The sequence below is a fragment of the Cuculus canorus genome, chromosome 18, assembly GCF_017976375.1.
Source record: "Cuculus canorus isolate bCucCan1 chromosome 18, bCucCan1.pri, whole genome shotgun sequence".
In the NCBI taxonomy this organism is placed as follows: domain Eukaryota; kingdom Metazoa; phylum Chordata; class Aves; order Cuculiformes; family Cuculidae; genus Cuculus; species Cuculus canorus.
The window spans coordinates 6,623,926-6,649,400 of NC_071418.1; the positions used below are offsets into that span (position 1 = coordinate 6,623,926).

At 62.9% G+C, this 25,475-nt stretch overlaps 1 protein-coding gene across 13 annotated transcripts; it reads left to right on the forward strand.

Annotated features, from left to right (window-relative positions):
• On the forward strand, positions 1-25,046 carry AATK (apoptosis associated tyrosine kinase). Of its 13 annotated transcripts, none has more exons than XM_054083321.1 (16): positions 7,937-8,627; positions 11,923-12,056; positions 13,395-13,536; positions 14,411-14,490; positions 14,606-14,724; positions 15,223-15,310; positions 15,501-15,634; positions 16,331-16,415; positions 17,145-17,284; positions 17,457-17,606; positions 17,709-20,874; positions 21,004-21,142; positions 21,215-21,481; positions 21,683-22,585; positions 22,681-22,793; positions 24,911-25,046. In XM_054083321.1, exons 1-14 carry the CDS (start codon positions 8,294-8,296, stop codon positions 21,709-21,711), a joined length of 5,007 nt encoding a protein of 1,668 aa, XP_053939296.1. In that variant the 5' UTR covers positions 7,937-8,293; the 3' UTR covers positions 21,712-22,585; positions 22,681-22,793; positions 24,911-25,046. The 13 variants fall into 13 exon arrangements, with proteins under 13 accessions (XP_053939304.1, XP_053939308.1, XP_053939296.1 ...); XM_054083322.1 differs by having other exon boundaries at positions 22,706-22,793; XM_054083325.1 differs by having other exon boundaries at positions 21,683-21,886.
• Positions 25,047-25,475: the final 429 nt, after the last annotated feature.

Consider the following 25,475-nt stretch of genomic DNA (forward strand, 5'->3'; position numbering starts at 1 on the left):
CGATGGAGGAGGAGCCGGAGCGGCGCCCAGCGCGGGGCCAGCGGCAGCCGCCGGCCGTGGGGCTCCCGCCGCGCCATGGGCGCCCTCGCCGCTGCCATGTCGGCCGCCTTCCTCAGCCCCAGCCTCGCCTTCAGCTCCCAATTCGACCCCGGTGAGTGACGCAGCCCCGCCGCCCGCGGGGCCCCCGCGCAGCCCCGCATCCTCGGTCCCTGCTTCCCCGCAACCCCAGTCCCTCCTTCCCCGGTCCGTGTTCCCCGCTGCCCTGCTCCTCCATCCCCTCTTCCCCGGTCCCTGTTCCCCGCATCCCCAATCCCTTCTTCCCCGCTCCCTCCTCCCCGCTTCCCTGCTCCCCGCATCCCCTCTTCCCCGGTCCCTGCTTCCCCGCTTCCCCAATCCTTTTTTCTCCGGTCCTCACTCCCCACTCCCTGCTTCCCCGCATCTCTAATCCCTGCTCCCCCAATTCCCTTTTCCTTGGTCCTTGCTCCCCCAAGTCCTGCTCCCCTAGCCACCGCTTCCCTAATATCCGCTCCTCCAGTTCACTCTTCCCTGCTCCCCGCTTCCTTGCTCCTCCAATCCCCTCTTCCCCGGTCCCTGCTCCCCCAATCCCTGCTCCCCAGTCCCCTCTTCCCCGGTCCCCGTTTCCCTGGTCCTTCCTCCCCCAATCCCTGCTCCTCCAATCCCCTCTCCCTGCTTCCCCAGTCCCCGCTTCCCTAATCCCTGCTCCCCCAATTCCCTCTCCCCTCGTCCCTGCTCTCCGCTACCCACTTCCCTTCTCCCCCAGCCCCCTCTTCCCTGGTCATTACTCCCCCGCTCCCCCAATCCTCTCTTCTCCAATCCCCACTCCCCCGATCCCTGCTCTCCCAATCCCCACTCCCTCGATCCCCTCTTCCCTGGTCCTTGCTCCCCCAATCCCCACTCCTCCGGTCGCTGCCATCCCACTGCACCGTGCACCGAGCATCCCCTCATCACCCTGAAATGTCACCCTATGGGCTCCCAGCTCCGCTGTCCGGAGCCAAATCACTGCCTTCGGCCACCTCGGAACATGTGGGCACAGTGGCAGGACCGCAGCCCAGCATTGTGTTCCCCGGGCTGGAGCGCATGGAGGAATCCCGGGGGCTCTGAAGGCATCTATGGGATTGGAATAGAATCATAACAACGGGAATGGTGGGGATGGGGATGAAGGAGGAAGATGGTGCCTGGGGCTGAGCCCCTTGATGCCTGCTTGCCCGCTGGCTACTGGCTGGTGGTCGCCTCTTGGGCTGGGAGAGCCAAGCGGGGCTCGGTGAGGTGCTGGGAGACGGGGAGCAGGCGTTTTGGGGTGCAAGCTGTTACGTAAGGTGCTACGGCCTCGGCCGTGTCGCAGCTGCAGGAGGATGCTGCAGACGCGGGAGCGGAGCAGGGGCTGGCTTTTGTGTGCGCGTGTTTTGGGGCTGCTGCGGCAGCAGCCTCCTCCTCTTCTCTGCTTTCCCCTCCTCAGCTGCCAAATACCGGCAGCCGCCTCTCGCCTTGCATCCCTGCCGGTGTGTGGGATCGCATCGGTGCAGGGCGTCGGGAGCCCTCGTGCATGGGATTCGCTGCCCGCGGAGCAGCTGCCGAGGTGGGAAGGCTTGGCGAGGCGCGGGGATGTCCGGCGAGGCTGGCGATGTGCTCAGCACTGGTTCTTTGTTTACCAAACTGGGGAAACATGTGTCAGGGTCCAGCAGCCAAGCGGCAATGCCGCGGCTTCCGCGTCTCTCCCATCACCTCCTCCATCACTGCGAAGGAGGCAAAGCGTTGCCTGTGCTGGACGCTGTGGCAGGTCTGGCTCCTGCATCCCTCCCAGTCGGATTCCAGGTCCCTCCTTCCTTTGCTCGCCTGGGTCTGGCAGCTGCGGATGCTCTGAATCCGTGGAGGGATTTAAAAATGAGCCATGCCAGGACTCACCAAACCACATCTCTCTTACCAGAGACTCTGTTCCCAGCCTACTCGGCATTGATTTCTGTTCAGGAGAAAAACCTTTTTATTTGCATGGGGAATGTGGCCGCGCTGGGAATGGAGCTGTGTTTACTGCCCGCAGCCCCCGGTGTGATTTTTCTCCAGGTTTTCTTGAGGCGCCCTGTTTGCTGTGCTAATCCCGTCGCCCTGGGGATCTGCAGGGCATGTTTAATGTAAAAATCCTTCTGCAAGAAGGTTTCCATTGCTGCCGATCACTGCGTTGCCACGGGCCCGGGGCTCAGCCACCGCCATACGGCTGCCACCCACGGCTCCTGGCAGGGAGAGGGATTAAAGGGGGGAACAAACCGTATTCTTGATTTCATGGCTTTGTAGATTTTGTCCGTCTGGCAGCACCCTCCTGCCTGCGCGGTGTCGCCAGCCGCCTGCGCCAGCCTGGTTTCCCCGGGGTTTGCTTGTGCCGGCGTGGAAGAGGAGAAAGCGCTTTGCAGGGCTCGGTGGCATTGTGGCACCATGGCAGGGGAGGGGACAGCCCTGGTGGCTCTGGCTCTGCGAGGGGAGCGGAGATGCTTCCAGCCCTGCATCCCCCAGGAAGGGGTGGTGGGAAGCTTCAGCTGGGAATGGGAGAGTGGTGTCACCTGGGATGGAAGTGCCGAAGGGATGTGCCAACTGCAGCAGCCCAAGCTCTGGTCTCAGCTTCTGGTTTTGGTGAGGGTGTTTGGCTTGGCTGTCAGATGCGCCTGTGCCAGGCTGTGCCGCTGCCTGGGCTGGCATGCACCGCTCACTCCCAGTGCCAGGAGCTCTGGGAAGGGGTACCAAGCCTGGTGGCCTCAATGTTTGAGTCTCACTCTGTGCATCCGCACGCCAAACCCAGAGATGCTCCCATGTAGCGTGTGGAGCCACCAGTGGAACACTGGCCTCCCCGCTGGCAACAGGCACTGCCATGCTGCCTGCCCCAGGCCTGGAGCATGGATCCCATGGATTTCCTGTGGAACTTGGGTGCCCACTCCCTGCCCTGGAAGTGCCGTGACCTGTGGCACCCTGGCCGAGCCAAAGTTGGGCAGCGCTTTGCTTTGGGGTCAGTGACGCCCTGTCCTCTTGCAGTGAAGCCAGTGGCAGCTGCTCACGGTGTCTCTGTAGGAGGAAAGGGCTGCTCCCCTCCTTGCCCAACTGCCTGGTTGCCTTTCCAGCTCCCAGAGCACAGTTCCCTATCTCAGATCCAGGAGTGTGCTTTGAAATCATGAGAAACATCCTGTCTCCCCCACCTATTTCTTCTTCCCTTGTTTATCCTCCCGTCACTTGCCCCAGCCCTTCGTGCCATCCTGCAGTGGCTGGTGAGATGTCGCTGGCTCTGGTGGCTGTGGTGTCACCACTCCCTGCCCCTGGATCCTTGGTTTTGGGGGCGGTTTGGCAGTGCACCCACACTGGGATCAGTGAGGGCTCGAGGCACTGGGGAGGGATGGGGCCTGAGGCTGAGGCGTCCCCCCCAGCGCTGTGTTTTTGGTTCTGGTTCGTGTGTGCTGTCTCACACCGTGCAACAGCAACAGCTTAGTGAGTGCTGGTGCTCCATGTCTGGCATCACCATCCTCTCCTGGCTCAGGGATGGGAAAGGACTTGGGGGACCACGGTGGCAAAGTGGCTGCAGCACCCAGAAGAACCCTGGCAGTTCAAACCATGGCTGGGCACCTCCATGCTCCCATCCTGATACCAGACGTGCTGATGATGGTGGGGAAGGTGCTGCTGGGGCTGGCGCAGAGGGGGATTTGGAACAGCGAGGTGGGAGATAATGGTGGAGGCTGTGGGGAGTCGTAATGCCCTGCATGGCTGGGGCAGCATGGTGGCTGACATCCCGTCTCACCGCACGCTTCCCACGAGGGGACGGTGCCGGGGAGGTGCCAGCAGCATGGGGTCCATCCATCTGTCCAGGCTGTCGGGCAGCTGGAGCTGCACACACGGGCAGAGACGCAGTCCTGGTGCCCACAGGGGTGCCAGTGGTGGGCAACAGTCGCATGTGGTGAGCCCCATGCCCCCAAAGCCTGGCAGCTGGGCTGCTGTGGGAGATGGCGTTGGCACAGCACTGCAGTGCAGCTGGGTCCCACTTGGCGGGGGGACAGGGCCAGGCAGCTGGATCTGCTCCCCCCTTCTCCGCTTCTCCCTTCCCTCTGTGTGCTTCTCCCCTGCCCCATGGACACGGGCGATTGCATTCTGGATGGCGGTATGGTTCCCTGTCAAAGCCAATTAGAAGAAATTAATAGGCTGGGTTGAAAGGGCTCCGTGCTCCCAGTGAGGGAGTGGGATGTGACTCACGGGCTCCCTGCCTGGCAGTCCTGGTGCTCCCAGCCCTCTGTGGGACACCATGTGCTGGAGTGGCCTACGGATTTTGCCTGATGTGGCATCGTGAGCTCCTGGCTGGAGCTCAGCTCCGATGCCCACCTTGCCCATGATGCGCAGACTAGCACAGCTTGAGCCTTGCCATCCCAGCGGCACTGGGAGACGTCGGGCAGAGCCGGCACTGCCAACGGGTACATGGCTGCATCCTTCCCCCGACTCAAGGGGTCTGCATTTAGCCAGGGACCTGCCCGCTGTCTGCAGGTGGAGCGGGTGACTTGTGCTTCCCAGGTTTTTGTTCATGTTACGCTGCCTCGCCATCCACGAGCTGGAAAATCCCTGCTAGGGCAGGCTGCTCCTGCACCCAAAGAGGCTGTTGGGTCACTCGTGTCCTGTGGCTGAGCCGGTTTCTACCCTTTGCTGCACCGATTCGATGAGTGCTGTGGCACTGGGACTGCAGCTCGGGATGCTGGTCCCAGCCGTGTCCTGCAGACACCGCTCATCTCCAGCTGCTCCTGTCCTGGTGAATGCCCCGGCACATCTCTGGTGAGGCTTTACCCATCGGGATGGGCTGAGCCGGAGGGTCCCTGTGGGAACACAGCTGGATGTGGGACTGGAGCGTGACAAGGCTGGCATGGAGATGAACCGAGCTGTGCTGACTCAGCATGTCCAGTGGCAGGAATATAAATCTCCTCTGGGCATTAATCCCCCTGACAGCCTGGGGAAACGTTGGCAGAGCGTGCTGCTTGGCCGTCTTAGGGCAATTACTGCCATGATATCATTTAGCATCTGCTGAGCTCTCAGAGCTTCTCCAGCCTGGTATAACAACTGAAGGGGGACAGAGAGCATCCCGGGATGCACCGGAGCTGGTGCGTGGCTCTCAGGTGGAGCTTGGGGCTGGCTGAGGGATGGAGATGACATGGGGCTGGCAGGCCTGGGAGGGCTCAGCAGAGAGCAGGTCCAGGATTTCCTTCAGATTCACTATCCCGCAGCCCTGGATGAAGGCAGCGAGTGCCAAGAGGTCTTGCTCCGCATCTCCTCCCCTCTGCCAGCCACGGCCGGTGTCCTCCTCCACAGCCTGGTGCCAGCAGCTGTGTTAAAGCGGTTTGTTTTAATTACTGGAGCGAAGGAAAATTCCAGTGTAGGCAAATGCAGTAAATGGAGCAGCGCTGCTTGCCTGGCTGGGCAGGGGCTGGCTCTGCCCTGTGGGCTTGGGCAGGGAGTCATTCTCCCATGGGTGCTCCCAGGCATCCGTCCCGGCTGTGCTAGGGTATCCCACTGCCTGGCCACCCTGTCGGCCTCCGTGGGCCTTTGTCTTTCCAAAATACCTAGGAGGCTGAGTGCTCCTCCCAGCTCTCGCATGCTTCGCAGGCTGCACCCCATGTGGGTGTTTGAGAGCAGGGTTCAGCCCCACTCCCACCCTTGCGTCATCCTTGCCGCCATCCAGCAAAGCAGGGATTTTTCTGGGCTCTCTGGTCTATATGTACATGGATGATGGGTGATGTGGGCACTGCGAGGCTGGGTGAGGGCAGAGGGGTGCAGAGGGGCATGGGGCTGGCTGTGAGCATCCCCGCTCAGTGTCCCGAGCATCCTTGCTGCTCTGCCAGCTGGGGTGACCACATCCGGGCTGTGCTGGGCTGCAGTGAGGGTTGTCCCCAACACAGCGTGGGGTGAGCGCTGTGCCAGGCTGCTGTGCCCTGGCAGGGCTGTGCAGGGCCCTCGGCGCACGCTCGGGGCTGGGACTGGCCACAGTGGCTCTGGTCACCTCCTTCTCTGCCAGCTTCATGGAGGAGCCCATTGCTGGTGATCCCTGGTGTCCTCTCCACTTGGGTGGCATTTGGGCATGCAGGGCTGTGATGTGCCCTTGGCTGCTGCCTGGTGCTTAGCACTGCGTGGCTCTGAGGTGTGGGGCAGGCGAGAGCGGAGCCCCCAGGAAACCCTGGTGTTGCTGCTGGAGCTGCTCAAGCCTCAGTGGCGGGGGCTGAGCCCCTCTGGGGCTGCTGCAGCTGCTGTACTTGGGTTTCTGCCTGCCCTTTGGAGCATCCACATGCCCGCTCGCCCCTCGGCTGCCTCCTGCACAGGGTCCTGCTCCTCTGCTGCTCCTTTCTGGAGCCGAAAGCTTCTCGTTTCATAACGTCGCTGAGCATTTCTGATAAAAATAGGCTGCCCCGCTCTGCGCTGCCTCTCTCCCACCGTTACGTAAATGTGGCTCTGCTGCCTGGCGAGAGCTTCGTCTTGGCCGATGCCACACGTTGCCAGTGGTGGGACCACAATGCCGTGCTCATGGGCAGCCCCCCCAGCTGTTAGCATTGCTCCTGGCACTGCTCCTGGCATGGGGCTGCCAGCGTCCCTGCCGGGAGAGTTGGGATGATCTCTCCCCAGGGCCCGAAGGGTTGCTCCCTGTCCCTTGGGACAGCGGGTTTGCCGTGATGCAGCCGTGGCATCCCTGCCAGCGTGGGAGGCTTTGCAGCGCCTGATTCAGACCTGAGTTAAAATACCAAGCATGAGAATTTGGTCTAAATAACCAATTGAATCTCGCTTTCCATGCCTTTTTAGATATTATTATTATTATTATTTTCATAGAAGGTGGAGAAAGCTGCTCGTGGTTGGGCTGTGTCGGCTGGAAACCCGTCTCTGCGGCAGGGCAGGCTTTGATGGAGGAACTTGATTTTTTGTTTCGAATCAGGCCGACACGCTTGGTGTGTGCACAACAATGATGCGGCTTGGCCTGCACTTATTACACTCCTAATTTTTATTTCATCACGTTAGAAAATGATGGATGATTTTTTTTTTTTTATTTTCCATGTAATTATTTTTTTACTGCTAATTCATCCCAAGATGAAACCAGAATTAAGAGGCAAGAATCAATCCTTTTAAAATACTTCCGCATTGGTTAAGTAAGCCCACATTAAGAGATACATAAGGAGAACAGATTAACAAGGCGTGCCTTGCATTTAAAATTAACCGATCTATTAATCACCGGAGAAGTTGCCCAAATGGCTCTGTCTCTTTCTGGTGGAAGATGATATGCGGGTCTGGGGCTACAGGGTACTGTTTTGGCTGGCTGCTGCGAGGGGAGGTGTGGCTTCTATGGCATCTTGGTGGAGGATGCTGTGGGTACCGGCTCTGTGCTGGGCTCCTGGCTCGGCTTCACTGGTGCCAGCCCTGACTCTGCTCCCCACTCGTGGCTGTGCCTGTGGCAAAAGGGATCCTGGATCAGGGGTGCAGTAGCACGCTCCCCCACTTCTTCCCCACTGCCCAGCTTCCCAGTGCCTCAGTTTCCCTCTGGAGTGCAGATAGACTGTGAGGAGCAGCCTTGTGTTTGCGTGCTAAATGGCAGCGGATGGTTTCTTGCCGCCTGGATGCATGTGGGTGAGCAGAGCACTCATCCTGTGGGGTGTAAAATTGCTTTCCTGGAAGCTGCCCATGGACTGGGGATGAACAGTTTACCAGGGCTGTTTCTGTGCTGGGAGAGCTGCCGGGGCAAGGGAGAACTGAGCCCACGGCTGGAGGTTCTGGTGGGTTCTGTGTGTTTGGATCCTGCCCTGCTCTGTGCCTGAATCCTGCCCCTCTCCGTGCCCAAATCCTGCCTGAATCCTGCCCTGCTCCGTGCCTGAATCCTGCTCCTCTCTGTGCCGGAATCTTGCCTTGCTCCGTGCCCTGATCCAGCCCCACTCTCTGCTGGAATCTTGCCCAAATCCTGCCCTGCTCCCTGCCCAAATCCAGCCTCTAGAGCTGGACACCTGCTGCAGGGTGCTGCAGTCTGCCTGAGGGGGCTGGACCCTGGGGTGCAGGACCCAGCAGGTTCATAGGGTGGAGTTGTGAAGAGACAGGGGAAGATGTGCAAAATGTGCTCCTGGCATATCCGTTGCCTACCGGACAGTCCTGCGAGCCCTCACCCGGCTGTGCAGCCCCTTGATGGTCCTGGGGGCAGCCACACTCTCTGAATTACAGATGGGGAAACTGAGGCACGGGACTGTGACTTGCATCGGGTCCTGCAGTGACAGGCCAGACAGGAGCTGAGGACCATGTTATGCTGTGCCCTGTGCCCCACAGCTTTCTGTCCTGGAGCTCTTGTGTGCGCTGTGCCTGTTCAAGGAGGGTGCTGTGTGCACCCAGGTGGGTGGGCAGGAGCTGGGTGCTGCCTGCCCATGGCTGGCCCTGCACTCAGGCTTCGCCTTTGAGCTGCTGCCGGGCTCTGCGGGAGCTCCTGGCTCGTCCCTTCCGCACACGTCAGCCGCTGCTCGCTGCACTTGGGCTCCGCTCTGCACCGGGGAGAGACGAGCAGCGGCCGCAGCATCGCCCAGCCCGCAGCCCTGACGGCAGCGTGCCATGGCCGGCGAGGCAGCTGCAGGCACCCGGCAAACGTGAGTCAGCAAAGGGAAGGGCTGTACTCCGCTGCTGGCACACTGGCCGGCAGAGCGGGCAGTGGCGTCGTGCTGCAGGGCCAGGATCCCATGCCTGGGTCCACCCTAGGCTTTTCCCATCCCTGTTAGGAGGCGACATTCGGGGCTGTGACCTGGGCTGGGTGGGCAACGCAACAGGCTGAGGGGCACGGATGATGCTGGGCAAGGCTCTGCCAGCTGTGGGGTACGCGGTGGTGGCTCTGTGGAGTGGGAGGGCAGTGTGTGCCCCACTTCACTCCGCTGCACCCTGCTGCACATCGCTGCGCCCCGCTGCACCCCACTGCACCAGCATCCCTGGTACCTCTTCATTGTCAATCTGCAACCGTTTGCCTGGGCTCAATGTGGGGCTGGGACAGGTGCTTGTGGGGCTGGAGCTGTGGCCTCTCTGCTGCCACCAAACCCCAGCCTGTCCCCTCGGGACTGGCTGCGGTGAGGGGTCAGTGTTGCCTGGCTTGCGTGCAGCCACTGGTGCATCCTGGTCCTGCTGCTGCGTGGGTTGCTGGCCAGGCTGGCTCTGGGGGCCGGGGGCTGCCTCAGTGATGCAGCAGTTCCTGCTGACCACGCTGGAGGATACACCGAGCTGGCCGTTCTCAGCCTGACCCCAGCGGTGAGGTTGACTCTACAGGAGTGTTTTGGGGGTGAAATGCTCCAGGGCAATGGCTGGAAGAGCCCCATGGGACCCCCATGGCTGGGGAAAGGGTTTGTTATGGAGCCGGGAGGGGCTGCGCAGAGTTGTGACTCCCACAGCCAGCCTGGTGCTTGTGCAGGGCTCAGCCATGGGGTGCTGCCCCCTCTGCCCCACTGCATGCATCCCCCATGCCCCTCTTCAGCTCAGGCTAGCTCCGAGCATCCCAGCCTTGACCTAGAGGCCATCGTGGCGGGGGATGGCCGAGCAGGCTGACGGGGAGCGGCTCAGGGCTGGTGCCAAGTGCCAAGGCCAGAGTAGGGCATGGTGCTGGTGCCAGGGGCCCCTGCTCCTCCTGGGACAGCAAGGGGCAGAGCCTCCGGATGGGGTGCAAGATGTGGTGGAGCCCCTGGCTTCTCTTGAGAGCCCTGGGATCCTTCACACTACATGCAGCCAGCCCTGCTCGCTGCACCCAGGTGCTCCCTGCATCCCGATGCCCTCTGCTTCCTAGTGCTCTTTGCGCCTTAGTGCTCCCTACTCCCTAGTGTTCCCTGTGTCCTGGTGTCCCTTGTGTCCTTGGTATTCTCTGCACCTCAGTGCTCCCCACATCCCTGGTAGTCTTCTCCCTGCATCCTGGTGCTCCTTGCGCTCTGGTGCTCTGGCAGCTGCTGCTGCAGGTGCATTTAACCTGGTTTGGGGAGTATTTGGCCCCTCAAATGATGCCACACTTCCCATCACCATGCTGAATGCCTGTGCTGTAGGAAGGGCAGCGCTTGCCTGCCTGAGCAGCCGGACGCTGTGTTGTGGTGGTGGTGCCCGTGCTGTGGCGTGGCACCCTGCCTGGGCAGGTGGGGAAACCGAAGCAGGACCAGCAGGACTTCCCCATCCTGCTGGTTTGGAGAGAGGTTCCTTTGCAAAGGTCTGGTTCTGAGCTGTGACCAAGGGACGGCTCAGCTGACGGTCCCCGCTGGAAAGGCTTCTGTCGCCACGCTCTGCTCCCCATCAATGTTCAAAAGGCTGTTTTCAGTGAGTCATTTTCTCTCTTGCTGTCCCACTATCCAGGGAAAATGGTGACATTCGCGGTACAAAGTATGTTCACCATGGAAACCAGCTGAAAGGAGGGGAAATGCCACCCCCAGCTCCTCCCAGGTTCGGCTTTGCATCCATGAGCATTAGAAGATGGCTCTTGAGCTCTTTTGCAAACACCAGTGAAGAGTTTGGTGTGGTCCAGGCTGTGCCGGAGGATGCGGGGCTGGTGCATCTGCTTGCTGCTGTGCCGGTAGGCAAGGCGCTCTGTGCCCATGCTGTGCAGTGCTGTGCGGTGCCTGGGAGCAGCCGTGTGCTGCCGGCTCCCCTTAGGATAGCGGGACCTTCCCCAGATCCTCTGTGCCCTTCAGGTGCCTTTCTCAAGGACACATGGGAGCTGGCAGTGTGGTGTTGAGCCCTGGCGTGGGTGGTGGCAGAAGGGCAGCGTGGCTGGGACGCTGGTGGCGGGCGATGCTCCGTGCGTGGGAGTTGTGTGCGCGCCGTGGGCATCCCTGAGTGGCTCGGCTGGGGAGGGACCACGGCGCTGGAGCGGGCTTTGAGTCAGGGTTAGGGCAGAGGATCCATCCCAGTCCTGATGTCCCGCGGGAAGGGAACCGTGCTGGGCGCTGTGGGGTGGCGTGGGGGTCCGCGGCGATGCCAGCTCTGCTGGCAGCACCATGGCCTTCCGGCTTCCTCCCACCACAATCACGCCGGTTGTTCGGGCAGGCTCTGGGCAGAATAGTAATGTGGCAGCTGCAGCCGGTGGCGGGGGCCTGGCGGGGCCTGGCAGCTGGGCTATGGCCACCACCCCTGTTGTCACGCTCCCTGCCACCCCAAGGGGACACTCCACCACAATGCAGGCTGGAGCGGGGTGGTGGGTGCCGGATTTGGGGTCTGTTGGTGCCGGGAGGATGTGGTGCCTGGCTGGGGTGGTGGCATCTCGGTACCTGGTGGCCTGGGATCTGGAGGCAATGTGGAGGCAGGAGCTGCGGTTTGCCCGGCAGTGCTTGCGTGCAGGATGGTGTGAGGCACAGCTGGCAGTGTCGCGGCAGCAGGGTCTGTCCTGTGCTGGGGTCCGGCAGACCCTTCCCCTGGGGAATGTTGTCTCCAAGCACGGAGCAGGAGCTGGCGCTGCCCAGGCACTGGGGATCAGCTTCCCATCCTCCTGGCTCCCGCAGGCTCGTTGTCCAGCCGGCCTTGGCACACCGCTGCGTCCAGGGCTGCCGTTGCCATACTCACCGCAGGGCAAACCCTGGGGTCAGGGCTCAGCTGGGCAGGGGGGCTGCGACCCCGAGCTGGTGCAGCCCTGCACGGGCTGTCATTGCCACCCCACATCGGTGGGGAGCATCGCTCCGTGCATGCTGCCGGCAGGCTCCTACCTCATCTCTGGGGATCCCCCTGGGCTCCCCATCCATCCTGGCAGCAGGCTGAGCCAGCAGAAGGGGCGCAGCTGTGCTGGGACCCCCGCTCCCTGCAAAGTGATCCCCACCAAAGCCCCCGTGTGTCCCCATATCCCATGACCCCAACCTGGATAGGACCCCCTAGCACGGCCTCATCCCTCCCAGTGCCCCCCGCCCTGAGCGCGCGCCCCTCCTGTCCCCGCAGACAGCACCCCCCTTAGCGAGCTCTCCTGGTCCTCCTCACTGGCCGTCGTGGCTGTTTCCTTCTCCGGGCTCTTCACCTTCATCTTCCTCATGCTGGCCTGCCTGTGCTGCAAGAAGGGGGACATCGGCTTCAAGGTGAGCTGGGGGTGCCCGGGGTGGGGGGTGTCCCCTGGGAGCGGGGCAGGGGATTCCTCCCCAAAGTTCAGCGAAGGATGGAGGTGCCCAGAGGATCCCTGTGCAGGATTCCCCACTGCTGCCAGCCCCAGCGCCGCTGCAGGATGTGTCCCAGCTCAGGATTGTGTTGCCCAGGGGGAGCTGATCCCCCGCCTCTGCCTGCTAGGGTGCTGACAAGCTCAGCATCACTGCGGGACATATCCTGGTCTGCACAGAGCCTGGATGCTGTAGGGCTCAGCATCACTGCAGGTCGTATCCTGCCCTGTCTGGGCTCCCCACTCTGCAGAGCCTAGACCTGTAGGGCTCAGCATCAATACAGGTCATATCCTGACCCAACCAAGCTCCCTGCTCTGCACAGACCCTGGATCTGTGGGGCTCAGCATCAACATGGGTCATATCCTGACACAGCCAAGCTCCCTGCTCTGCACAGACCCTTGATCTGTGGGGCTCAGCATCACTGTGGGTTGTTTCCTGACCCAGCCAAGCTCCCTGCTCTGCACAGACCCTGGATCTGTGGGGCTCAGCATCGCTGCGGGTTGTTTCCTGACCCATCCATGCTCCCAGCTCTGTATGAGCCCAGGCCACGGCATGGTTAAGGGCCACGGCAGTCCCACCCGCACACCCCCGGGGGTGGGAGGCACCCTGACCTCACAGGCACAGAATGTGCAGAGAAACGGTTTTTCCCTAATTGCTGGGATTTTTGTGGAGGCTTGTGGCGCCCGTGGCGGGAGGGGGTCAGGCAGGGAGGGGGACATGTTGGGCCGTTGTATAAGCGTCCCACACCGGCTGGAACACCGTGCCACGCCGGAGGGGAACAATGAGCCCCCTCGTGCCCCCACACTGGTTATATAGGGGCGCACAGCCCGGGCTGGCTGCTGCCAGTCTCCGGCGTGTCGTGGTGCATGGCACACCGTGGGGCAGTGTTGCCAGCGCGGTTGGCAGCGCCATGAGGCAGGGCTGGGCAGGGGCACGACGAGATGCTCACCATCGCCTACCTGCTCGCCCAGGCGGCTTTCAGGAGCCGGGGGCTGGTCAGGCGGCACAGCCAGGTAACAGGAAGGGTGCCAGGGCAGTGGGGAGTGAGTGCCTGCTCCAGGGTCACCCCCATGGGAGGGTTCTGTTGGTGGGGTGCAAGCAGGGCTGTGGGCTGGGAGGGTGCAATTTTGGGGTCCTTGTATCCAGGGGGGCAGTTGGGATGGTGGGAATAGGGGAGCATGGGACAGGCTGCCGTCAGCGGGGAACCCGTGGGGTCAGTTGTCTCTACTCGCTGTGTGCCCCCCTGCGCGGTCCCTGGCCCAGGAGTTTGAGAACGCCGAGGGGGACGACTACGTGACGGAGCTCTCGGCCCAGGGCTCGCCTGCCCCTCAACATGGCCCTGAAGTCTACGTCCTGCCCCTCACCAAGGTCTCTCTGCCCATGGCCAAGCAGCCGGGGCGCTCAGGTAAGCCAGAGCAGGGGTGGGAGATGGTCCTTGCAGGACCCCCATGCGCTGTGCTTGGGAGTCCTACATCACTGGGCTGCGGGGAGGGGGTGCAGGGTGAGGTGGGGATGGTGGGTCCCCTGGGATGGTGCCAACAGAGCCCTGGCTCTGGCAGGAGCAGCTTCTGGCCAGCGGCCAGGCAGCTGAGATCCAGGGGGAGCTGCCCCTGTCTCTCTGTGCAAGGGTGCTGGCAGTCTGGCCCCAGCCCCGTGCATGGGACCAGCCTGACGAAGCAGTGCTTGGGTGGGATGGGACACGGGCACCCCAAACTGTGGCCCCAATGAGCCCTGGTCCCATGTAAACAAGTCCACGAGTGGGAGAAGAATGTGGGGGGTGCCTGGCTGTGGGCCCCTCCCACCCAGCATCGTTCCTCAGCCTAGAGAATGGCAGCAGTGTGGTGAGGCGGTGCAGCCCAACAATGGTCCCATTGCTGCCCGCCCTTGGCATGGGTACCCGAGGGGCAGGACCTGCGCCGGGGTGGCTGGGAAGGGGCTAAAAGCCAGAGCTCCTACTGCACTCAGCTTCGCTCTCCCTGCTCCCTGGAGAGGAGAAGGGGCAGGGAGCCAGCTCGCTGCCCATACCTGGCTTGGGGACACTGGCAACCCACGTCCTCCAGCTGGTGTGCCTGCAGGATGCCTGGACAGGAGGATGCCCTGGGTGCAGTGTGCCTGGGGATGGCTGCTCTGAAGCCCTCTAGGGTGGTGCAGGGCCTGGCACCGAGTCACACTGGGGGGACACCGGGGCTCGTCCGGGACTGGCGGGTAACATGGGCAGCCTGGGTGAGAGGGCAGGTGGGCAGGAGGGCGCGCGGGCAGCTGGGTGTGCTCTGTTACAGTGCAGCTCCTCAAGTCGGCGGACCTGGGGCGGCAGAGCCTGCTTTACCTGAAGGAGATCGGGCACGGCTGGTTCGGCAAGGTGAGCGGCAGAGTCACCTGGGGACACCGCGGTGGGACGCTGGCTGCGGGGTCTGGGCTGTGTGAGAGCGTGTTTGGAGTGAGGACGAGTGGCATGAGTCTGTCCTTTGCCCCAGGTGTTCCTGGGGGAGGTGAACTCAGGCATCAGCAGCACCCAGGTGGTGGTGAAGGAGCTGAAGGCGAGCGCCAGCGTGCAGGACCAGATGCAGTTCCTGGAGGAAGCACAGCCCTACAGGTACATTGGGGTTTGTTTTGCGGTGCTGCTGCTGCACTAAGCGCAGACGGGAGTGGGGATACTGGTGCATGGTGCATAGTACCCTCCATGTCATGTTTGGCAGCCCCATGGAGGTGCCTGGCTGAGCTCTCCGGGCAGCACGGCTCTGTCCTGGTCCCACTGTCCATCTGCTTAGGATTCTTTGCGGCTGTGCTGGGAGCCACTGGCCGCAGCGTGGGGACAGCGGGCTGCACTGAGGTCATGGGCAAAGCGGGACCGAGGAGGGGGGGCACTGAGCTGGTCCCTGCCCCAGCAGAGCTGAACAAATGCCCCTTTGTGGCATGTCCCGGGGTGCTGGGACGTGCTGGTACCCGCTCCTGGCGCTCCCGGCAGCCCCCGCGCTGGCCCCCAGAGCAGCAGCAGAGGAGGCAGAGAGTTGGTTCCCTGAGGGCTGCTGCAGTGCCCCCCCTGTCCCAGCTGGTGCAGGGCTGACGTGTCCCCGTTGCTCTGCCTGCACAGGGCCCTCCAGCACACCAACCTGCTGCAGTGCCTGGCCCAGTGCGCCGAGGTCACCCCGTACCTGCTGGTGATGGAGTTCTGCCCGCTGGTGAGTCCCCCACATCCCCGACTTGCTGTCCTGCTGCCATGGGGCTGGGGTGCGAGCTCTGGTCGTGCGGTGCCACCGAGGGGGTGGCAGGGCTGCCGGCAGGACAGGGGGCATGGCAGGGCGCTGCTGGGCATGGCTGAGCCCCCAGAGGCTGTCACCCGGGGAGGGTGACAGTGGCACTGCCCTGCAGGGTGACCTGAAGGGGTACCTGCGGAGCTGTCGGGGGGCCGAGGCCATGACCCCGGACCCGCTGACCCTGCAGAGGATGGCGTGTGAGGTGGCCTGTGGAGTCCTGCACCTACACAGGAACAACTACATCCACAGGTAGGCTGGGCTGGTGCGCTGGGGGGTGGAGAGGGGCCAGGGTCCCCAGGATGCTGGCGTTCCTGCCCCACCGCTGCTCTTCCTGCCCAACAATATCCTGGTGCTGAGTGAGTTGCAAACAGAGACTCCAGCATCAGTGATTTTGTTGAGGAGGGGGCGCACTGCCCTCGGGGGCCACCGGACCTTCCCTACCTGAGACGGGCTCTGTGTGAGGGTCCCCATGATGGTGGGGTTGGGTGGGATGCCGGCCTGTGTTGGAGAGGGACATTCCTATGGGCATCTTGGCTGCAGTGGGCCTTGCTGAACTGGGGGTCTTGCCTGTGCCCCATCCGCACGACTACTCCAGGGCTGGAGCGGCTGCCCAGGAGCTCAGCCCTATGCCAGGGCTCAAATTGCCTGGGGACACCTGCTTTCTGCTTGGCTCAGCGCGTCATGGATGGATGGATGGATGGACAGAGGCGCAGCAGGAGCTACGCAGGCATTCCTGCTGTGCATTTGGTGGCTGGTTATTGGCACGCCCAGCATTCGGCAGCGAGACTGCTGGCCCTGCCCCAGCACAGCTGCCCCCTTCCACTGCCAGCCCACTGGCCACAGCATTGCCCAGGAGGGTCCCAAGCACAGACCCTCGGTCCCTGGGCGGTGGGTGCTCCCCTCACCCACTGTGGCGAGGTGACAGCAGTGGCATTTGCTTGGCAGTGACCTGGCCCTGCGGAACTGCCTTCTCACTGCCGACCTGACCGTCAAGATCGGGGACTACGGGCTCTCACACTGCAAGTACAAAGTAAGGCTGGTTTTGGGGAGGCAGGGGCTGGGGGCTGCATTTTGGGACCCCATGGCAGGCGCATGGAAACGCACACGCAGACAGTCATTGCAATGAGCAGTGCACCCTGCCGTGTGCACCCCTCCCCAGAGATGCCAGGTCGACCCCCCAGCCCCTGGGCTTTGCTGGGGCGGTGGGGTGGTGGTGTCCCACAGAGCACCCTGTGAGGGACACTCTGCTCCTCCGGCTTGTGCCCCTGGGCCTGCAGCTCTGCTTGAACACAAATGGGGGGCTTTGCTCTCTCCCTGAGTGTCCTGGGCCCCCTGCCCAGCAAAGCGTGATGCAGCCAGGGCTCCCCATGACTGCCTGGGCTGGTCTGGTCATGCCCTTCTCCCAGCGCCAGGTCCCTGCAGGCAGCTGCCAGCACATTGTTGGCCTGGGGGCTGTCTGGGCTGTCTGTCTATCTGTCCTGCCTGCTTTCAGCTGCCTGGGGCTCCTGGCAGGGTGGAGAGCACAGTCAGGGAGTGGAGAGGGGCAGCTAGAGGAGACTGCGAGGCTGGAGGGGGCTCAGGGTGGGGAGACAGGGGGAGCAGGCAGAGGGAGCAGAATACAAGCTGGGGGCAGGGATCGGGGACCTGGGGTGTGGCAGTGGGTGGCTGAGGAGGGAGGGGGTGACGGGGCAGGGGATAGTTCTTGCTGCGGTGTGGCTGGTCCCTTAACGCGTAGGTTTGACGTTCTCTTCTCGTACTGACCCTACATACTTGGCAGGACGACTACTTTGTGACGGCCGACCAGCTGTGGGTGCCGCTGCGCTGGATCGCACCCGAGCTCATCGACGAAGTGCACGGCAACCTGCTCATTGTGGACCAGACTAAGTCCAGCAACGTCTGGTGAGTGGAGTCTAGGGGGCCATGGGGGGCTGCTGCTGGGTACGGTGTGGGCTGGCAGGCAGGGAGTGCAGAGGGAGATGTCTGCCATCAGGGCAGCCTCAGTTTTTGGGGCCGCTGGCTGGTAGCAGGGTGGGGGTCTCCCCATGTCCCCAGCATCCTGCCCTGCCCACAGGTCGCTGGGTGTCACCATCTGGGAGCTGTTTGAGCTGGGCAGCCAGCCCTATGACCACTACTCGGACCGACAAGTGCTCGCCTATGCTATCAAGGAGCAGCAGCTCAAGCTGCCCAAGCCCCAGCTGAAGCTCTCACTGTCGGAGCGCTGGTGAGGACCTGGGCCTGACTGTGGCCGTATCCTGCCCCCTCCCTCTCCCTGTCCCCAGATGGGTGGGAGGCTGGGGCTGACCCCCACCCTTTGCCGTGGCAGGTACGAGGTGATGCAGTTCTGCTGGCTGCAGCCAGAGCAGCGCCCGACGGCGGAGGAGGTGCATCTCCTGCTCTCCTACCTCTGTGCCAAAGGGGCAACGGAAGCGGAGGAGGAGTTCGAGAAGCGCTGGAACTCCATGAAGCCCAACGGTAGCGCCAGCGCCAGCCACCATGGTGCTGAGCTCTCCTCCTTCCCACTGCTGGAGCAGTTCTCGGCCGACGGCTTCCCCTCAGATGGTGATGACATCCTCACCGTCATGGAGACAAGCCACGGCCTCAATTTTGAGTACAAGTGGGAGCACACCAAGACCGAGCACTTCCAGGCGCCACTGGGATCGCTGAGCCCCAGCAGTGCTGCGCGCTACCATGACCTCTACTACCCAGCCACCACCACGGGGCACCTGAGCCTGGGGGTCTCGCCCTCCTGCTACGAGTGCAAGCCTCCGGGCTGCCCTGGGCTGCCGGCACCCGGCGTGGTGCCCATCCTGGGCGCCCACAGCCCTTCGCTCAACAGCGAGTACTACATCCGCATCGAGGGGCCCGGGGAGGGCAGCGCTGAGCTGGACTATGCCATGTGCAGCTACAGCCCCGCGGGCGAGCGGGGATCCCCACACCCCCCGTCCTGCTGGAGAGCCCAAGGTGCCCGGAGCGGCAGCACCTACGACTCCGACAGCAGCCCGACTGTCTCCCTCAGCATGGAGCCACTGCTGGGCCACGCACCGGCGGGTGAGGGCTCCTGGGAGTGCGCTGAGTATTACCCCTACCCCTGCCCAGGGCAGGAGCCGCGGGGCTACGAGCCGTCTCCCAGCCGCGGGGCCGAGGGGTATCTGCTGGAGGAGGAGCCCCCCCAGCCATGCGGCCAGGACTGGTCTGTCCCTGGCTTCCAGCCCAGCATCTTTGCTGACCCGCTGGGTGTCTCCCCGTCGGTGAACTGTGCCTACAGCCCCCGGGGATACGGGGAGCCGCAGGCAGCCTCGGTGGGTGGGCGGCCACCAGGACAGAGCAGGTCCCAGCCGGACTGCGTGGCGCTGGAGCTGGGTGAGGACAGTCCCCCTGGAGCCCCCCACCCACAGAGCGTGAGCCCCCCGGCTCAGCGGCATCCCTGGGCTTCCAACAGCTCCTCCAACAACAACATCGGCAGTGGCAGCCCGGCATCCCACGAGCCCCCGGCCGGCGATAGCTGGTGCTACCGCCGCATGATCACCTTCCGGGGGCTGATGGCCAAGCCGCTGGGCACCGTGCCGCGTGGCCAGCCCCAGCTTGGGGGATCCCCCCTGGGCCATGATTTCCGCCGCCTGCGGCAGGATCAGCCCCCCGGCATGGCCAGCAGCTCCTCCCCATGCCGCTCGCCCTCCCCGCTGCGCCAGGCCTGGCATAGCCGTGACTCATCAACCTCCGGCCGCTCGCAGGCAGCAACGCTGGCTGGCAGCCCCGGCACGCCGTGGGGCCCCGGCACAGCCCCGCCAGCTGGAGTCGGGGCCCAACATGACACCCACCCAGATGAGAGCGTGGAGGGGAGCATCTCTGCCCACAGCCCACTGCCCCACACTGCGGCTGCACCGGGGCCGGAGGAGACCACTCCCGTGGCCAGCATTGCTACCCCGAACCCCAGCATCCCTGCAGAGCCCAGTAGAGATGGCTCCCAGCCTTCACCAGATGCCTCGGAGGCACCCACGCCGGTGCCCGGGGAGGCTGCCACCGAGAGCAGCGTGTGTGCCACCAGCATCATGGACCAGACGCCAGACAAGACTTTCTCCAGCACCAGCTTTCCCAGCGTGGATGAGGGGAGCGATGAGGACACGGCAGAGCTGACCTCCGGCGTCTTCACTGACTTCTCTGAGGACTACATGGAGCGGGCAGAGTCAGCGCCGGCACTCAAGTCCCTGCAGAAGCAGGTGGGGACACCAGACTCCCTGGAGTCGCTGGACATCCGCTCCACAGCCAGCTCCTGTGAGGTCTTCAGCCCCACCACCTTTGTGCCTCCTGGCCAGCCCAAGGCACTCGACAGTGGCTATGACACCGAGAACAACGAGTCCCCCGAGTTTGTCCTCAAAGAGCCCCATGAGCCCCGAGAGCCGGAGGCCTTCAGCCAGCTGGGGAAGCCACCTCTGGGGCTGCCAGGGGGTGAGAGTGAGGGTACAGCCCCCGAAACGCGGCTCTCCACCTCCCTCGGGGCCGAGCTGCACAGCCTCACCGAGAAGAACCCCTACCGCGACTCTGCCTACTTCTCCGACTACGATGCCGAGGCTGAGCGCAGCCCCAAGGACGAGGAGGACAGCGATGGGTCCCAGACCTCGGAGGCAGAGGAGAGTCCCCAGTCCCCTGCCCAGGACCTAGGGCGAGCTCCTGGGATGGGAGAGGACCCGTTGCACCCCCCAGGGGCCCCCGGCAGTCCCCCAGCAGCACCCAGCGTCGCAGTGGCCGTGGATGCACCTGCAGTGGGGGTTTCGGTGGGGGACTGGCGGGGGACAGAGGCTGGTTGTGCCCTAAATGGCCCCACGGCACCTGGCACTGAGCAGCATCCCACCAGCACGGGGCTGGTGCCGGGCAGCTCCCTGCATCCCGATGGAGATGCCTGTCCCCCGGGCTGTGGTGGTCCCACAACACCCAAGACTTTCTTCTTGACCCCAGTGCTGGGGAGCCCTGGGGAACCGGTGTCCTCTGGAGGGACCCATGTGCCTCAGGGTGTCCCTGGACTTGGGGGACCCACAGCCAGGGATGAACAGACTGTGCCTCCGGTGCCAGGGCTTGGGGAACCAGGGCTGCCCCCTGTGGGGACCGAGGTGGGCGATGCGCCGGGGGGTCCCAGCATGCCGCCACTAGCGGATGAGTTGCCCCCAGGCCTCTCCTTGCTCCCATCTACTCGGGAGCCGCGGCCGGCCACCCCGGAGCACCGCGAGGAGCTGGAGGAGGAAGAGGAGGACACTGAGGACAGCGATGAGTCGGACGAGGAGCTGCGCTGCTACAACATCCAGGAGCAGAGCGAGGAGAGTGAGGAGGAGCCAACGGCTGTGCCCATCGTGGTGGCCGAGAGCCAGAGCGGCAGGAACCTGCGCAGCCTCCTCAAAATGCCCAGCCTCCTCTCCGAGGCCTTTTGCGAGGACCTGGATCGCAAGAAGAAGGCTGTCTCTTTCTACGACGACGTTACCATCTACCTCTTTGACCAGGTGGGTGGCCACGGGGTGGGCAGACTGGGCAGAGCCCTGGGGCGTTTTTGGATGCTGGGAACTGGTGAGAAGCTGTCTCCAGGCATGGCTCCAGCGAGGGTCCCTTCCCACCTGTCTCCCCTTGCACAGGAAAGCCCCACGCGGGAGCTGAGCTTCCCAGAGCCCCCCGAGCCTTCAGGGCAGCCCCCTGCCAGTGGCAGCCCCCCCAGCCTGGCAGACAGGCTCGGCGCCTCGGATGACTCCTCGGATGGCAACGCCTCAGAAGAGAGTAAGGGGCTGAGGGTTTGTGGGGGGCCACACTGGGGCAGGCTGGGGTGATTGATCCCCATGGTGGGCTCAGACCCCTCGCCCTGTGTCGCAGGCGGCGGCTTTGAGTGGGACGATGACTTCCCGCTCACACCGGTGAAGCCATCCCTGATGGCCTCGCTAACGGGGACGCCGGCAGAGCCGGACGCAGCCGCGCCCACGCTGCCTGCCCCATCCGCACTGGTGCCAGCGCAGAAGCAGGTGCTGCCCATCCAGTTCTCCCGGTTCACAGTCTCACCTGCCCCAGTATCGCGGTTCTCCATCACCCACGTCTCCGACTCAGACATGGACTCCATAGGAGGTGAGTCCCCCGCATGCTGCTCCGTGGGCGGCCGCGATCCCCTGCCACCCCTGGGGCTCCGCAGAGCTGCCACCGTCCAGTGACAGCCGCGATGGGAGCCAGGGGTGTGCGGGACACCCTGCCCTTGTGTCCCACTGGGATGGTGACCCCATCCGAAGGGCTGAGTGTGGGACTAGCTCATGCCACCTCTGCTCATTGCAGGCAGCAGCGAAGACGGCGACCGGGAGTGAGCCAACATCGCTCCAGCACCGGCGCCGGGCGGTGGAGGACAGCGGGGCCAGGAGTGGGGTCCGGCCATGGGCTCCCAGACTGCGCTCTTTGTTTTTTTTTAAGGCAGATTTTAATGGAAGGAGCTCGTTTGCTGCTGCGAGCAGGAGCAGGGCCAGCGCGGCTTGGGGCCAGGCGGTGGGTGACGGCCGTGCGTGTGCGAGTGGCTGTGTGTGTGTGTGTGTGTGTGTATAAATAGACACATAAATATATATATATATAGACATATATATATATAAATTATAGCATTTAAGGGGTAGTGCCCTGACCTCGCTAACATTGGCAGAGTTTTCCCCTCCCCCAGTGAAGTCCCCCTCCCTTGGCTTCTTGCCCACATGTGCTCCCCAAGGCAGTGTTTGTCCCTGCATCCCATGCCATCTTCCCTCCAGTGCCATATGCTTGGCCTTGCACCTCGCTGCCGGTAACCCCACATCACGGCTTGGATGCCCCACAGCCGCCCTATGGCGTTCCTGAGCTGGGTGGGGGGGCCTTTGCTGCTGCCTGATATTGCCCCGAGCGCACCTGCTTCCCACGCTGGAGCTGCTGCCAGCTCTCATGCCCCTGCACCCAGGGTGGGCAGCACAGCCTGGGGGGGCTGAGGGGTCTCCCCAACCCTTGCTTTCCAGTCCTGGCCCAGAGCAGGACCCCAGCCCCACTGTGGCGGGGAGCAGCACAGGGAGGGCTGGTGGTGGTGTGTGGGGGGTCCCCAGGGACCTGCTGACCCCACTATTTTTGTATTTAAAGAAAAGGATTTAAAAAAAAATGAAACTCACCTGAAAAAAACAACCCTCACATTGATGCGATTTTAAGTTATTGCTGCCAAAGAGACATAATGAGGTGAGGGGTGGGGGGAGATGGGGGGGCTCGTGGTTCTTTGTTCATTTTTTTTGTTTGTTTGATTTTTTTATTATTTTTTTTTTAATTCATTTGAGGCTTAGGATAATTGTGCAATTACAGCTTCCAGAAGGAAATGGAAGTAAGCGGAGCTGAGCGAAACCTTGAAATCAGGGCTGGTTCCTTTGGGGTCTATAGACCAAACCCTGAGGTGAGAAATGTCCTCTTCCCCGGCCCCCCCTTGCCCCCTGCCCTGTGTCCTGCAGCCCTTCTGGCTCCTGCTGCCCCATGCACATAGGGCACAGGCACGTGTGCTTGTGCATGGACACATGAGCTCAGACACACGTACATTGGATGGGGATTCTGCTCCATGCTGGAGCATGATGCTGCAGGATGAGGCCATTCCCCAGTTCGGCACAGCTCCGGCACCGCTTGGGGTCCAGCCTGGTGCCAGCACAGGCGTTGGTGTTCTTGTCCCTTACCTGCATGGCCAGCCCAGCCTGGAGCTGTGTCCCCAGCTGGACCCTCAGTGGTCAGGGTCTGTTGTAGGGGTGAGGGGGCTGTGCCCCCCACCGCCCTCTGGGGACAGACAGGGTTTTCTGGGGTCCCAGCTTCATCCCCCAAATCCAGGGCGGCTGTGCCTGCCCTGTTCCGCCCTACTCTGCTGCTGGTTGCTTCTCCTGCGGCTAGCAAGTCACAGAGAGCAATTATTGCTTTATTTAAGTGTTTCATTTAAGCTCTAACCTGGCTTGTGATCCCCCTTTTTCTCCCCCCAGCCCCAGTGCTGCTCTTGCAAGCTCTTTCCTGAATGCTTTGCACTGAGGTGGGGGGGTTGCATTGCCCTATGCTGGCCAGGGGCACGGTGCGAGCCCCCATCCGCAGCAGTGGGATGCAGCTGGTGCAAGAGCAGGATGCCTCATGCAGGAGTGGGATGAACCAGGATGGGGGAGCTGGGGATGCCCTTCCCACAGCACCCACCCTGCTGCATCCTTTCTCATCCTTCCACAACCCTGCCTGCAGTGCAGGGGTGGGGATGCTTGACCCTCTCCCCAGGCAGCCCTCACCCTCTCTGTGCACCCAGGGTGGTGGGTGCTGGTCCAGGACCCCCTCCCTTGCACCCAGGGTGGTGGGTGCTGGTCCAGGGCCCCCTCCCTTGCACCCAGGGTGGTGGGAGCTGGTCCCAGCCTCCCCCTTGTACCCAGGGTGATGGGTGCTGGTCCAGGACCCAATCTTCCCCTTGCACCCAGGGCAGTGGGTGCTGGTCCCAGCCTCTCCCTTGCACCCAGGGCGGTGGGTGCTGGTCCAGGACCCCCTCCCTTGCACCCAGGGCAGTGGGAGCTGGTCCCAGCCTCGCCCTTGCACCCAGGGTGGTGGGTGCTGGTCCAGGACCCCCTCCCTTGCACCCAGGGTGGTGGGAGCTGGTCCCAATCTTCCCCTTGCACCCAGGATGATGGGTGCTGGTCGAGGACCCCCTCCTTTGCACCCAGAGTGGTGGGTGCTGGTCCTGGGCCCCCTCCCTTGCACCCAGGGTGGTGGGTGCTGGTCCAGGGCCCTCTCCCTTGCACCCAGGGTGGTGGGTGCTGGTCCAGGACCCCCTCCCTTGCACCCAGGGCAGTGGGAGCTGGTCCCAGCCTCCCCCTTGCACCCAGGGCAGTGGGTGCTGGTCCAGGACCCCCTCCCTTGCACCCACGGTGGTGGGATGCTAGTCTAGGGTCCACTTCCTTGCACCCAGGGTGGTGGGAGCTGGTCCCAGCCCCCTCCCTTGCACCCAGGGCAGTGGGGAGCTGGTCCTGGCTTCCCCCTTGCAGCCAGGGCGGTGGGATGCTAGTCCAGAGCCCCCTCCCTTGCACCCAGGGTGGTGGGAGCTGGTCCCCCCCCCCAACCCCAGCATCCCGGGTTTGGTCTATGGCGCCGCAGGTCCCTGCCTGCGGAGGGCAGCACGAGGACAGAGCTGGCTCTTGGATAGGGTTTTTAATAGAAAGGCTGTTATTACGTTGTCTATTTGATCAATACGGGTCATAACTGCTGTATTTTTTATCAGTGCTGATTTCCATACAGCTCCCAGCATGTGTGTCACATATCATCAGGCCAATAATAATAATAAAGTTTTTAAAATATCGTAAAGCCGTTTCCTGCCCAGATCATTGCCCTGCACTGGGCTGGACGCTGCGCATCAGCCCTGAGCTGGGACCAGGGCTGCTCAGGATGGAGCCCAGTGATGCTCCGGTGCCTCTGCCAAGGGGAAACACTGAGGGTGGGGTGTTTTCTTTTTTTTTTTTTTTTTTCTTTTGCTCATAAATTACTTTTTCTCATAAAAAATTATTTCAGATTACATTTTGCAGGTGCTACCAAGCCAGGAGGTGCAGCGAAGCCCCAGGGGCTGGCGGGAGCTGGGGGTGGCTGTCTGGGGCTTCCAGGGGGGCAGCAGCCCCCAGCATGGGGCTGGAAGAGGACAACGCTGCTCCGGTGGCCGAGGGGACCCCAGGCCTGCCCTGTGTGGGCTGTGACCCTCCCCAGCCCTCTCTCCCATCTGCCACCCTGTGCCCCAGCAGAGCCCATCCCCTCGCCCCTGCCCCGTCTGGTTCCCCATCCACGTGTTCCAGCCTCGGGAGATGAAGCAGCGGAACGTCGACAAGAGACCCCCAGCCAGAGCCTGGACGATCGCAGGAGAAGCCGCTTTTCTGTGGCAGAGCTGCAAAACCCATCAGAGGATACACGGCAGCGACGAACCATCATGTCCAACTGGGAAAGAGCCCTGCCTGCATGGAAATCCACAGGCAGCGACCCACACGCCCAGGGCTCTCTGTGCTCAAACACAGTGCACTGGTGATTAAAAAGGTGCAAAATGATAAATACAATGGAAAAGGCAAAACCTCCGATGTTGCTGACCCCA